Below are 14,138 nucleotides of genomic sequence, written 5' to 3'. Positions count from 1 at the left end.
TTTGTTTGTTTGTTTGTACCCTGCCCATCTGACTGGGTTGTCCCAGCCACTCTTGACCGGGCTTCCAACATATATAAAACATTAACCCTGAAAAAGCTTCCTTATACAGGGCTGCCTTCAGATGTCTTCCAAGGTTATACAGTCGTACCTTGGTTTTCGAACAGAATGTGTTCCGGAAGTTCGTTCAACTTCTGAAACGTTCAGAAACCAAGGCGCAGCTTCCGACTGGCTCCCAATTGTGCAGGCGCACCGGAAACAATAGCGGAAGCCACGTCGGACGTTCAGATTCCAAAAGAATGTTAAAAAACCAGAACACTCACTTCTGGGTTTCGATGGTTCGGGAGCTGAAACGTATGAGTACCAAGGCATTTGACAACCAAGGTACGGCTGTATAGTTACTCATCACCTTGATATCTGATGGGAGGGCATTCCACAGTGTGGGCATCACTACCAAGAAGGCCCTCAGCTTGGTTCCCTGGCTTTATTAGCTTTAATTAGATTTTAAAACTTGCTAGATCCAGGGATTAGAGGAGTCTGGCACTCCCAAATTCATAACACTATTATCTCCCGAATAAAGGTTAAGTAATGCCAACTTTGGACATTTGATCACATTTTGTCCCATTATTGCTTTTATTTCCCTGAACACACCCTTCCAGGGGCATTCACCTTTGTGCAGGTCTACTTGAATGCTAGTTTTTGAAGTGCAAACCAATTTATTTGGGCTATTCTTGGAGTCCAGTATCAGCTGGGTGATGTTTCTGCAGCCAGACGGAATGCTGGCTGTGTTTGTGGAAACTTCCATTGTGACTCTTATCTGCTTCAAGAGGAGCGATTTTGAAAAACAACAACAATAAGAGCCCCACACCGTACCCAGCTACTACTTTTCCTCCTCGGAAAGTGGCCATATGTCTCCCATACACCTGTACAAATATAATACTAAGTAAACAGCTGGCAAGGTCACGGCTGTGAAGAGTTTTAAGAAAGCGGGGGTGCATGGACCATCTCCAAATGATCGGGAGCGGCGAAGGTAAAGAGACCCGATGCAATCTGTCATCCACGTAGATTTCAGTTTTCTCCGAGGGCAAGACTTCCTTGATGCAGATAGTATACAGCAACAGAAGGACACACCATGGCTGTGGATGAGAGCCGGCCATTCCCAGCATCAGGGACATTGCTAAGTCCTTTGGGGGGAAAGCTCTGGGCATATGGCGCACACCTGCTTACAGCTTGTGCAAATTTAGCTTTCTGAGAAAATTAAGACAGTGGGCGGCTGGGTGGGGTAGCTCACTGGCACAGCGCTTCATAGCCCACCTGCCCTGTGAGAAAAGTACAAGGTGTGTGTGTGTGTGTGTGTGTGTGTGTGTGTTGTAAGGTGACAAGAAAATTGGGGGCAGAAGATGTGGGGTCCAGCACAAAAGGCTCAGGGCTTGCAAGCAAAGCCCTTGATTTTTTGGGCATCGTATTGACCTTCCTGCCTTCCTGGATCGCAACCACGTCTGCCTCTCCCTATTCTGTCTGACACAGGGGTTTACGACCCCTTTATTAGGAGGGGACAAAGAAGGAAGGAAAGAGGAAAGGTTCTGAGCACGAGTGCCCCACCCACCTCACAATTTATGGCCCTGGCCCAGGAGTGGCTCTGGTGCCCTGGAAAACACAAGGGACCCAAAGGGAGAAAGAGGAACTAGCCGAAGCCTTCCCCCGCCTCCACCCAAGAAACAATAATGTCTTTCACCAGGAAAAGGTGACCTTCACTGAAGTGTGCCTGGAGGAAGAACGCAGAGACCCAAGTCAGCTCTAGCAGGTTGGAAGTGGGGCCACAAGCTTCAGGAAACATGTAAGAGCTTCCAGCTTGGAGGGGTCTGGGTGGCTGAGAGCAGGGTCCGGTTGGAGGGCCAGGGCACGGACAGGGCTCCCTCCTTTTGCACCTGCCCAGTTTCCTCTCTAAAGTTTTGGTGGGGACAGAATTTGTAGCAACTCTCCTGCCTCTTGAAGCTCTTTCGCCAGCCTTGTGGGGGCCAGTTGGCACAGAAACCAGACCTTGTGGTTTCTGCTTCTATTGGATTTTGGCAGTTTCCCTTCCATTTCCACAGATGCTCTGTGATAAAGAAACAGGTACAGATTAGTGGCATAGTGCAATGTGAACGCGTTCATTCTAGGATCTAGGGAGGGTATATCTATTTCTAAGCTTAGTGTTTCAGACATACTTGGGGGTTGGGGGCTTTGGATGTCCTGCCTGTGATCCCCATGAAAATGGCTCACGCTGTTTATTGTCTTTGTTTCTGTGCCTCACTCCAAGCAAACAGAACTGTTTTCCTCTGACAGATACCTGGGTTTGTGTGTGTTGTGTGTGTCTAAGGAAGGATGCATTCAAATTTATCACCTGCCTTTCTCCCTGGATTTTGGCATTCCCAATTCCCCAGTCACTCTCATTCCCTTTTAAAAATAAACATAAAAAATATTTTTTATTAAATTTTACATAACAAATTTCAGTTTAAACATATAAATTACCTTTACATTTGGGATTCTCAGAATCCCTTGACTCCTCCCTCCCCCTTTCTGGTTTCCCTTGTCCATCCCTTTTTATTCAACTTATCCCTTTTCTTCCAATTTATTGTATCTATTATTAACTTTTCCGTTATATTTTGTCTTTTACAAGTATTACTCTAATCCTGCCAAAGTTTTCAACTATTTACAATGTTCTTTTAAATGAACTATACACCCCCCCCCCAATTTTCTCCTAATCTTCTTCTCGTCCTGGTCTCTGATTCTCCCGGTCAGTTTCGCCATTTTGGCACAGTCCATCATCTTCATCAGTCTGTCTCATTCCCAAACCTGTGCCAACACACTGGGAGCCCTCCATTTAATTCCCCACCTCCCCAATTTTTCATTGAGTGCTCAGGCCGTGCAGTTTGGCACCAGCTGTTCATCTGTGCCTTTTCCTTCCCTCATCATTATCAGTGCACACACCCCATGCGATTTAGCATAGCACTGCAGAAGCAACTGAGGTGCAAATGTATGGGCAGGTATATCGAGATTCCGTTTGCGTTCTGCTGATGCGCAAGAGACCTGCTCTGGAGTTGTGAAGGCTCCACAGTGAAAGACCTAAGGTGGCACCAGAATGTACAATCACACCCAGATTTCTTTTTTTGTAGGGCGTGCAGAATATCAGGAATATGGGGTGTTGGGGGAGAGGGAAGACCTCCGTGAACTGTGAAGGCACTGGCAGCTGTGGCTAACCGCATACACTCCGGTTCCAGAATTAATTTAGAATTTTGAGGCACAGCAAAGTTCTGGCAGAAGGCAGGAGTTGAAGGAAGGGAGATCTGCTTCTCCTCCTCCTACCAAGGGTTCTAACCAGCAGGATTGCATCTCTCTCTGCGCAGGAGAAGGACCATGACATCACTGCCTCTGCTGGTCTTCCTTAGCATGGCAGCCCACCTCCTGCAGCCCACCCTCTGCTTGAGGGTCGGTGCTTTCAACATCAGAACCTTTGGAGACAGCAAGCTGTCCAATCAGACCGTCACAGACTTCATCGTCAGCGTGAGTCCATCTGACCTCCAAGGGGAGACACTTATTCCAGGGGTCCTCGTTCAAACGCTTTCGGCTGAGCTCCTCCAAAGAAGCAATCTTTACGGCTTCACATTGTGCAGACATGCTCCATGGACTCTTGGAAACTTTCCGCACTTGCTGTTAGCAATTAAGCTGGGGTTTATGGTCCCCGACAATCTCATTTTCTATGTTCATAGAAGATAGCTATCACTTGCCACCCCAATCTCTTGGCAGTGAAAGAATCCAGGGGCTCCAGGCACTTATTCAGGGTTCCCTTTCCTTGGAACGAAAGTCAGTGGAGACAGTGGTGTCTTTAGGACATACTGTATGGTTTTATTTACACATTTATGCAACCTGAGCATAGGGGATCGCAGCATTAACACCCCAACAGATCTTGCTTCTCCATTAATCACAACTTTGGATCCAGCACAGGGCAAACGGGTCTGTGTGTCTCAAGCTTCCAGCCTGCTTTCTGCTCACACATCACTGGCTATTGTTGCTCTATCTATGACCCGGAAAGCTGTCTGTTGACAAACACCAGCTTGCTCAGCCTGAAAGGGACGTGGGTGGCGCTGTGGTCTAAACCACTGAGCCTCTTGGGTTTGCTGATCGGAAGGTCAGCAGTTTGAATCCCCGAGACGGAGTGAGCTCCCATTGCTCAGTCCCAGCTCCTGCCAAGTTAGCAGTTTGAAAGCACACTAGTGCAAGTAGATAAATAGGTACTGCTGTGGTGAGAAGGTAAATGGCGTTTCTGTGCGCTCTGGTTTCCGTCACTGTGTCCCTTTGCAACAGAAGTGGTTTAGTCATGCTGGCCACATGACCCAGAAAGCTGTCTGTGGACAAACGCCGGCTCCCTCAGCCTGAAAGCGAGATGAGCGCCACAACCCCATAGTCACCTTTGACTGGACTTAACCGTCCAGGGGTCCTTCACCTTTTACCTTGTATCTACCATTTAGGTGAGGGAGGGGGAAGCCTCCTGGAGGGCACCATCACTTAGTTGTAGCTCTTGCAATCCAGCTCACTCTTTTTGGGGTGCTAAGGCCACTGTCTTACAAAGCAACTGGTCTAACTAGTTCATCAAACTCCTCTTGTCAGCTTTTAACCTCACTGGGTACAGAACTAGAAGGGACTCAGGGCATCATCTAGACTGACCCGCCACAGACCTACAACATACCAGAACATTCCCACCTTTCCTCGCTGCTCACCTTCTCTTTTTCCACATCCAGCTCCTCACATTCATCCAAGCCTGAGTCCTGAAGCTGGTGAAATTCTCTCTGCTCTGCCTCCTTACAGATTTTGTTCTCGTATGACATCACCCTCATCCAGGAGGTCCGAGATGCCGACCTGACCGCAGTGAAAAAGCTGATGAACCAACTGAACCAGTGAGGTTTTTTTGAAAAAGGGTATCTAGAGATTGGGTGGCTTTTAGGTGCAATCAAAACTTATTTGATCAAAGCACTCCAGGACTGGGGGAGACTGGGAGGGTGGTAAGGGTGACAAGTCCTGGCAAAGTCCCTTTTTCTCCAGGAAGAGAAAAACCCTAGGAATTTTGCCCTGGGTTCGGCCCCAGCGACCGCACACCCTAAAAGCGGAACATTGCAGCAGCTGTTGGGATGAGTGAGATGGCAGCTCTTGAAGCAAGAGGCAACACCGCAGATTACCAACCCACTTTCTCCGTTCTTCCTGTATTTGCCCAGAGTCAGGCAAATTGAATATATTTCATTGCTAATCTTCCCTTTTAGGGCATCACCGCATCCATACAGCTATGTGGTCAGCAAGCCTTTGGGTCGCAACAGCTACAAGGAGCAATACCTCTTCGTTTACAGGTGAGAGTCTCAAGCAGAGCCCAGGATGTAACGGGGGGGGGGGGGCAGCATCACTGGAGGGCAGATTTCCAGAGGGGCAGCAGCAACTGTTATGTACTTAAGTTCCCACCCTGGGCCAGCAGGGGGATACTGTAGATAGTTTTCACTCAGGTCCACATATGCAAATAAGGGATTGAAAGTGACGCTCAGTGATTGGATAGTTACAGAAAGTGTTACAGTTGAATTGTAGTGGAGCTCTATATAAGCAGGCTGGCTGAACCCTTCAGTTCAGTTCAGTTCTGGCCTGTGAATAAACAAGAGCTGTTTGAAGAATCGCTGTGTCGTCTGATATATTCATCCACAACTTAACTGCAACCATGTGACTCTTTAGCAGCAAAACAGTCCTGTGCAGCACCTTAACAACAACAAGTGTTATGGCGGAAACTTGCATCAGATGCAGGACGTGGGGTCCTGAGTGGCAGGTAGATAACTTTACATTGCTGGTGATGAGGAACTGTAAAGATAAGGAAAGGCAGTGCAGGAAAATACAGGCAGTTACAAAGCACGATGGCTATTAACGCACATTTAACTCACACGTTTTCAACCATACATGCTTGAAGGCCGTCTGGTTTAAATCCCACACGTTAAATGCAAGCAAGGAAGAGAGCTCAAAAGTTATTTCCGTACCGGGCTTTCCCTGTGGAAAAATAACTTTTGAGCTCTCTGCCTCGCTTGGCAAGGGTGGGGTGAGAAACTCTCACGTGCCGCCTCCAGAAGCCACAGGGCGCTCACATGAGGATGCTTCCAAGGGTTTGAATATGCACACTTTGCATATATGCGGAACCCATGGAACGGAATCCCCGCATAAGGTGTAATTGCACTGTAATTACATATTTTGTGTTTGCCTCCCAGAACACTTTGCAGCTGGCTGGTACCCATCTGGGAGCAAAGGAACTTAAAAGAGAGGCTGCAACATAAAGTTTTAAACTGTTTTCTAACATTTTGGTGTGATGTTGCCTTGTAATGTTGTAATGCACCCTGGGACCTTAGGGTGAAGGCAGGGAACAAATTAATAATAATAATAACCCTCACCTCCAGCCCCAACTGTGTGTGTACCAGGAACCCGGGATAACTAGGACTCTGGTACAGTGGACTATAATCTGTGAAATCTCTCTCTCTCTCTTTTTTTGCCCATTAATTTTTATTGCTTTTCAGTTTTTTAAACAAATTCAACATCACTTTAATTCTAATTTAACACAAATTTGAAAATGACTTCCCAGCCCACCATTGAGATGTTTCACTTCCCACCCTCGTTAGCTGCTGTAATGCGTGAACTCTTGTGCCATGGTGTATTTGTTTGCCCTTAAGGTGGCAGAAGTCTCCCAGGACGTGGAGAGGCCCAGGGTGCCTCTCCCAGACTTTGTTGCAAACTGTCACCTTCTCCCTTTGGTGGCCACAGTCTCTGACCCATCACTTGCAAGGGACCCAAGCAAGGCCCTGCCTCTCTCCTCCTCCTCCTCTCCACACAGGGAGGACAACGTCATTCTCCTGGACAGCTACTATTATGACGACGGCTGTGAGCCCTGCGGGAACGACACCTTCAGCCGGGAGCCCTTCATTGTGAAATTTGCGGCACCTCAGACACGTAAGCAGCCCCCGCCTCCCCCTCTCAGCTGATGCAGCCAACAGGGCAGCCCAGGGAGAGGAGAAACTGGCCCTGCCACATAACGCTCCTTCCGCATCTGCGAGAAATCAGTCTTTCAGTGAGGTGGAATCTACCCTTTGGAACTCCTTGCCTCTTGATATCAGGCAGGCGGCTTCGCTGCACTCTTTTCAGCACCTGCTGAAAACTTTTTTTTGTTTTTTAAAAAATTATTTATTTGGTTTTTCAAATTACAGTTTTACAATCACATATCCAACATACAACATATAGACAAGATTCCATAGAATCTCCCGGACTTCCCACCTTCCTTTTGTGGGTCCTATTATTAATCATTCTCTCCTGCATCTTTTATACTAATCCAAATCTTTCACATCTCCATTATATCCAAAATTCACCATTAAACTACAAGTGTTATTCCAATCCTACTAACAATTTTAACTGTTTACAATGGTTTTTAAGATAAATTATAAAATTTCCCCATTCTTTGTTAAAAATTTGGTCTTCCTGATTTTTGATTGTTCTGGTAATTTTTGCTATTTTGGCATAATCCATCAACTTGATCTACCATTCTTCTCTGGTCGGGACTTTATGTTCTTGGCAAGTCTGCCAAGATATCCAGCATGCTAATGTGTTTTTAGTTTATTGGTGCTCTTGGTTTTTTGAACGCTTTAATAATAATAATAAATTTTATTTATATCCTGCCTTCCCAAGCCAAGACCGGGCTCAGGGCGGCTAACAACAATAAAACATATTGTTACCTTCTCGGTAGTGGCGCCCGCCCTGTGGAACGCCCTTCCATCAGATGTCAAAGCGATAAACATCTACCTGACATTCAGAAGACATCTGAAGGCAGCTCTGTTCAGGGAAGTTTTTAATATGTGACATTTTAGTGTATCTTTCATCTTTGTTGGAAGCCGCCCAGAGTGGCTGGGGAAACCCAGCCAGATGGGTGGGGTACAAATAATAAATTATTATTATTAACAGTACAACAGTACAACACAACACAACACTCTAAAATCATTCATTATAAATTTTTTTCCCTGCTAATATTTCCCCCCCCTGCTAATAATTTTATGGCCTGTCCAAAAGCAATAAAGAAGCAATAAGAAGAAAGGTTTGCTCGCGATCAGCAGAGCGCAGTGTGATCCCTGCAGGCAGGATTAAGGCTTAAAGTTACAAACGTATAAAAACAGGTTTATCCCATAATGGAGATGACCTGGGGGACTGCTTGGCTGGCAGCCAGCAGTTCATTCCAGGAAGTTTGCAGGACGAAAAGAAGATGGAAAAGAGAGAGAGTGGCAGCATGCCTTGGCCTTTTCCCAGGTCTGGAAAGGTCATGCCCACTCACTAGTCACATGCAAGGAAGGATGCTTCAGGCCAGGTGGAACAGGAAGTTTCGACTGGCTGGACCAAGCATCCCCTTGCATGTCCACTCTAGGAAAACAAGGAATGTTGCATTTGACTGCTCTCAGTGGATTACATCCCACACTCGGATCGTGGCTTTGGGGTGTTGTAAACAATAAAAATCTGCCCTTTTCCCCTTATGGGGTATCCAAGAGCCCATATAGAGCCCATATAGAGTTCCCTATTGGTAGGAGAAAATAACAGAGGCCAACCACAGAATATTGAGAAGCAAAGCAGCTCGTAAGCGTGATCTTTATTGATCTGTTGCAACAGGGTCCTCACTCACCACACGCAGGAGGGAGGAGGAACCCAGAACTATGGTGTGCAAACTTCTATATAGACTTTTAAAATTGCCACCCTGTAGATCAAGACCACCCCCACAAACATCATACCTACATCACAGAAAAGGTGGTCTACAACAGAAATTTGAATGCTGATGTTTTTCCTGCCTGCCAGGTTATCTGATAATGCCTTATCTGATTGCCTTTCCTGGTAGTCTGTCACCCTTTGAGATGGTGATTTCCCAATTCCTGAGACAATAGGAAGGCTCCCTGACCCCCTCCCTCCTTGCAGATAAAACATTTGGTCAGTTTGGGAGTCAAAATGGTTTCAGGTTGGTCTTCCTGTGCTGATCTATGTACGTGCTTGGAGTGTACATTTATGAACATTTATTATACATCTAAGACCTTAAAGTTTCTTACAACAGGGGCAAGAGCTCTGGCACAGCCAGGGGAAGGGAGGAGAAGGCGGGGGGGGGGGGAGAGGCCATATTCTGTGTCCCCAGCTGGAGGCAGCAATGCTTATGAATCCCGATTGCTGGAAACCATGGGGCAGGGTTTTGGTGCTCGAATCCTGCTTGCTAGTTTCCGTGTGTGTGTGTGTCTGGTTGGCCTCTGGGTGAACGGGATGCTGGAGGGGGTGGGCCGTGGGTCTGACCCAGCCGATGCCCTTTGGATGTTCTTAACTGCGACTTCTCCCTCAGAGGTGGGGGAACTGATCCTGGTGCCTCTGCATGCTGCTCCCGAAGAAGCAGTGGCCGAGATAGACGCCCTCTACGACGTTTTCCTGGATGTGAGAGACAAGTGGGGGACAGATGTAAGTGCCCCCCCCCCAAAGTGGTGACTTTTGCTTGCCACCGGTGGTTGCTTGAGAAATATCGGGGCCATTGTGGAGATTAGACCCCAGTCCCACTTATATGTACCGTATTTTTCGCTCCATAAGACACACTTTTTTCCTCCTAAAAAGCAAGGGGAAATGTCTGTGCGTCTTATGGAGCGAATGTGTGGTCCCTGGAGCCAAATCGCCCGAGTGCGGCGCACGCTGTTGCCCTGCCCTCCCGGGTTGCCGGCAGCCTCCCCTTCCCCCTGAAGCCCCAGGAAGGTTTGGGAGCGGCAGGCAGGCTGTGTGACGTTGCCTGGCACTCCCGGGCTGCTCTCTTTGAGAGGGGCTTTGGCAACGGCCCCCCCTTTCCCCTGATGGCTCTGGGGATGTTGGCTGGAGGATGGCGAGAAGAGGCAGCTGCCGAGAGAGGAGAGGAAGAGGATGGAGAGGAGGGGGACCGAGAAGCGGGGCGAAGGGAGAGGAGGCAGGTTGCCGCAAGTGGAGAGTCACGGGAGAGGGCAAAGGAGAGGCAGCAGCGAAAAGGAGAAATTGCAGGCGTTGCCTGAGGAGTTTGGGCAAAAGGGATGGAGATGATTTGCTCATCTTTAAGGAGCCACCAATGTCCTGAGGGTGGGAGGTGGTCCACAAAACCGCATACCTCATTTTTTGCTCCATAAGATGCACCTGACCATAAGACGCACCTAGCCTTTAGAGGAGGGAAACAAGAAATAAATATATTATGAATCACAGCCTCCTCGGGAGGAGAGCGATCCCCACGGAGGCTTGGAAGGCTTTCCTTCTCCCCACTTTTTTCTCCCACTCCTCAAACAGCCTCCTTTCCTTTCCAGCCTCCTCCTCTCCGTCCCTTTCGCCCAAACTCCTCAGGCGACGTTTGCAATTTCTCCCCTTCGCTGCTGCCTCTCCTTTGCATACACACCTAATTTTTAGAGGAGGAAAACAAGAAAAAAAAATATTCTGAATCACAGCCTCCTTGGGAGGAGAGCTCTAAAAACTAGGTGGGTCTTATGGAGCGAAAAATGCGGTATAAGATTTTGTGGGTAGCAGACAGGGGTGCCAACTTGAATAAGCCCTGCCCCACATAAATGATCACATGACATGGCGCACACACACCATATGAATGGCAATGCCCATCAACTTTGCCCTCTCCCGCCTGAAGCTTGTTTAGTTTGAGGATGAAAGCCTAAACAAGGATTAAAAAAAAAAGGAACCAATTTTTTAAAAACTGCCCTGAAAGACGCTCTCATTTCATTGCCTTGATTCTAGCTGTTGTGTCTGGAGATGCAAAATTCGCCAGTGGCTTTTAACTGTTTACAAATAGAATGTGATTGTAAAATGTACAGTTTAGGTTGTGTTCTAATTATAAAGTTTCTCCAGTTATTAATAAATGATGACATTTTTTGGCTGCTTACAAAAACAACAACAACCAACTTGGCCCCCACTTGGCCCCCTCAAATATTGTATTGGGGGGGTGTCAGAGGTACCTCGGCCCCTAGGAGTTGGCTCCCATGGTACCAGACTCCCCTAAGTTCCTCAGTCCAGTAGGAGTTAGAATTTAATCAAGGGAAATGTTAAAACGTAAGCCTGGGAGAGGAAAAGGAAGGCTCTGTCCCAGACAGCAAGTGGGCAGGTGGGTGGGCCCCTTCCTCCAGCAATTACGTAGATAGTTAGTGAAAACGACAAAAGCTGGGGTTTAGAGTTTTAGAATTGGCTGGGATGTGACCTGGAGGAAAAAGGTTGCAGTCTGGTAAAGGCAGCAGGCTGGAGAGAGGGTCAGAGCACGGCGGCTGATGTCTGTGGGCGGCTATGGGAGAAACAAGACCCCCTTGAGATGTTAATGCTGCGAACCCCTCCGTTGTAGGCTCAGGTGTGGTTTTTATATGTAAATAAGCCATATATCATAAAGAAACCACAGGCTGCGCTGTGCCTCATTCCCATGGGCCCTGGGAGAGCACCTGGAACCCCTGGGATCTCGCACCACTCAGAGATTGGGGTGGCAAGCAATTAATTATGTGTGTGTGAGTGTATCAAGGAATAATAGAATCATAGAGCTGTACACTTGGAAGGATCCTTGCCTGCAATGCAGAAATCTCAACTAAGGCCTCCATGACAGACGGACATGGATATGTGTGTGTAATAATAATATTTTTTTTGTGTGTTGGCAGCACACAAACACATAAGAGTAATGAACTGTCCACCGTAAATGGTTTAATTAGCCAAAGGCCTGGGAGTAGAGGAATGTTTTTGCCCGGTGCCTAAAGACATTTCAGGCAAGCCTCCCTGGGGAGAGTATTTTTTTAAAAAAATATTTTTTTAAATTTTATTTTTTACCAACCACCAAAACACAAACAGTGAAACCCACCAGGCAGCTGATACATTGGGTATACAATATTCAATAATATGCATATTCAATAATATACACATTCAATCATATTCAATAATAACATATTCAAATCAACCACATGTACACTTCTATATACCTTAACACTCCTCCTTCCACAAGATTTATTTAACTTTTAACATTTTAATTGCCCCAAATTGTTCAAACCTACTCAAATAATTCAATATCTTCTCAAACCAATCCTCCTCTTTCACACTGGCCTTAAACCCTTTCATTCTATGTATCTTCACAGTTAGGTATTCTAAAATTATAATATTATTCAGTTTTTTCCTCCATTGGTTCACCCCTAACTCTTCTGCATTTTTCCAGTTACTCGCTATAACCTTTCTGGCTGCAATTACCATCAACTTTACCCATTTGCATTCCTCTTTTGTTTTTAACTCCGTACTACTCAGGGTAATAAGAACCATTAATTTAGTTATTTCCACGTTCCCTTCCCACAATTCCCAATATTTCTATACCAATCTGTTTCCAAAATTCATTAACTAACGGACAGTCCCACCACATATGACTGTACGTTCCCATCACTCCACATTTCCTCCAGCAATTCTTACTTCCAGATTTTGTAAGATGATATAACCTTACTGGTGTATAATACCCTGGGGAGAGCATTGCACCAACAAGGAGCCACCACAGAGAAGGCCTGCTCTTACGTTGCCAACCCTCCAGACCTTTCGTAGAGAGGGGCGCATAGAGACGGGCCTCAGATGATGATTGCAGGGTCTGGGCCAGTTCATATTGGGCATGCGTGTGTGTATTTGCCCAAGGGTCAGCTTCAACTCTGAGCAGTGTCTTTCCTGGGGTCCATAACCGCCTCCTGAGCTTGTTTCTTCCTCCTGGCAGGACATGCTGTTCCTGGGAGACTTCAATGCTGGCTGCTCCTACGTCCGGCCTGAGGACTGGCCCCGTATCCGCCTGCGCACCAACAGCGCCTTCCAGTGGCTCATCCCAGACACAGCAGACACCACGGTGACCAGCACCCACTGTGCCTACGACAGGTGAGTGGCAGGAGGCCAGGTCCCGGAGGCTCTTTCTCTCTCTCCCCCCCCCCCCCCCACTCCTCAGAGCCATTTTGGGACTGCAAAAACAACGCAGCAGTATTGAGTTACTGGTCTCTGCAGCCACAGCAGGCACTGTGATTCTCATAGAATCATAGAGATGGAAGGGACCACCAGGGTCATCTGTTCCAACCCCCTGCAATGCAGGAATCTTTTGCCCAATTTGAACCCACAACCCTGAGATTAACTGTCTCATACTCTTCCGACTTCACCCCCGGAGGCATACTCCATTGTCTCTCGAGACAGGAGGACGCCGACAACAATCAGATTCATCCCATTGTTTTTTTTTTATTATTTGCTGATATTTAACTGAAATTAACGCAGGTGGCGTTGTGGTCTAAATCACTGAGCCTCTTGGGCTTGCCGATCAGAAGCTCGGCAGTTCAAATCCCCGCGACGGGGTGAGCGCCCGTTGCTCGGTCCCAGCTCCTGCCAACCTAGCAGTTCAAAAGCACGCCAGTGCAAGTAGATAAATAGGTACTGCTCCGGCGGGAAGGTAAACGGCGTTTCCGTGCGCTGCTCTGGTTCGCCAGAAGCAGCTTAGTCATGCTGGCCACATGACCCAGAAGAACTGTCTGTGGACAAATGTCGGCTCCCTCGGCCAGTAAAGCGAGATGAGCGCCGCAACCCCAGAGTCGTCCGCGACTGGACTTAACTGTCAGGGGTCCTTTACCTTTTTAACTGAAAGTTTTATTGATGGCTTCCCTGTGTTATTGTTGTTTGTAATTTGGTCTTCAGTTTTGTCTATACATTTCATTTTTTGCTTTTCAAAGGTTATTTGACTGTGTTTTCTATAAACCGCTTAGGGATTTTTGTCTATGAAGCGGTATCTAGATATTATTAATGAGGGAGATAGGCAGCCTTGATGGCTCAGACCCATTTTAAAGTCAGACATGGATGGTGCTGTGGGTTAAGCCACAGAGCCTAGGGCTTGCCGATCAGAAGGTCGGCGGTTCGAATCCCCGCGACGGGGTGAGCTCCCGTTGCTCGGTCCCTGCTCCTGCCAACCTAGCAGTTTGAAAGCACCTCAAAGTGCAAGTAGATAAATAGGTACCGCTCCGGCGGGAAGGTAAATGGCGTTTCCGTGCGCTGCTCTGGTTTGCCAGAAGCGGCTTAGTTCTGCTGGCCACATGACCCGG

General features: G+C 47.4%; 1 protein-coding gene across 2 annotated transcripts; it reads left to right on the top strand.

Annotated features, from left to right (window-relative positions):
- The first annotated feature begins 874 nt into the window (after nucleotides 1-874).
- On the top strand, nucleotides 875-12,958 carry DNASE1 (deoxyribonuclease 1). Of its 2 annotated transcripts, XM_077918749.1 has the most exons (8): nucleotides 875-1,027; nucleotides 1,736-1,834; nucleotides 3,384-3,540; nucleotides 4,843-4,931; nucleotides 5,292-5,375; nucleotides 6,884-6,999; nucleotides 9,404-9,516; nucleotides 12,785-12,958. In XM_077918749.1, coding segments are annotated over exons 2-8 (720 nt in total). In that variant the 5' UTR covers nucleotides 875-1,027; nucleotides 1,736-1,832; the 3' UTR covers nucleotides 12,944-12,958. The 2 variants fall into 2 exon arrangements, with proteins under 2 accessions (XP_077774875.1, XP_077774876.1); XM_077918750.1 differs by lacking the exons at nucleotides 875-1,027; nucleotides 1,736-1,834 and adding an exon at nucleotides 1,860-2,112.
- Nucleotides 12,959-14,138: the final 1,180 nt, after the last annotated feature.

This window comes from Podarcis muralis, chromosome 14 (genome assembly GCF_964188315.1).
Source record: "Podarcis muralis chromosome 14, rPodMur119.hap1.1, whole genome shotgun sequence".
In the NCBI taxonomy this organism is placed as follows: domain Eukaryota; kingdom Metazoa; phylum Chordata; class Lepidosauria; order Squamata; family Lacertidae; genus Podarcis; species Podarcis muralis.
This window is presented reverse-complemented; position numbering and strand designations above follow the sequence as displayed.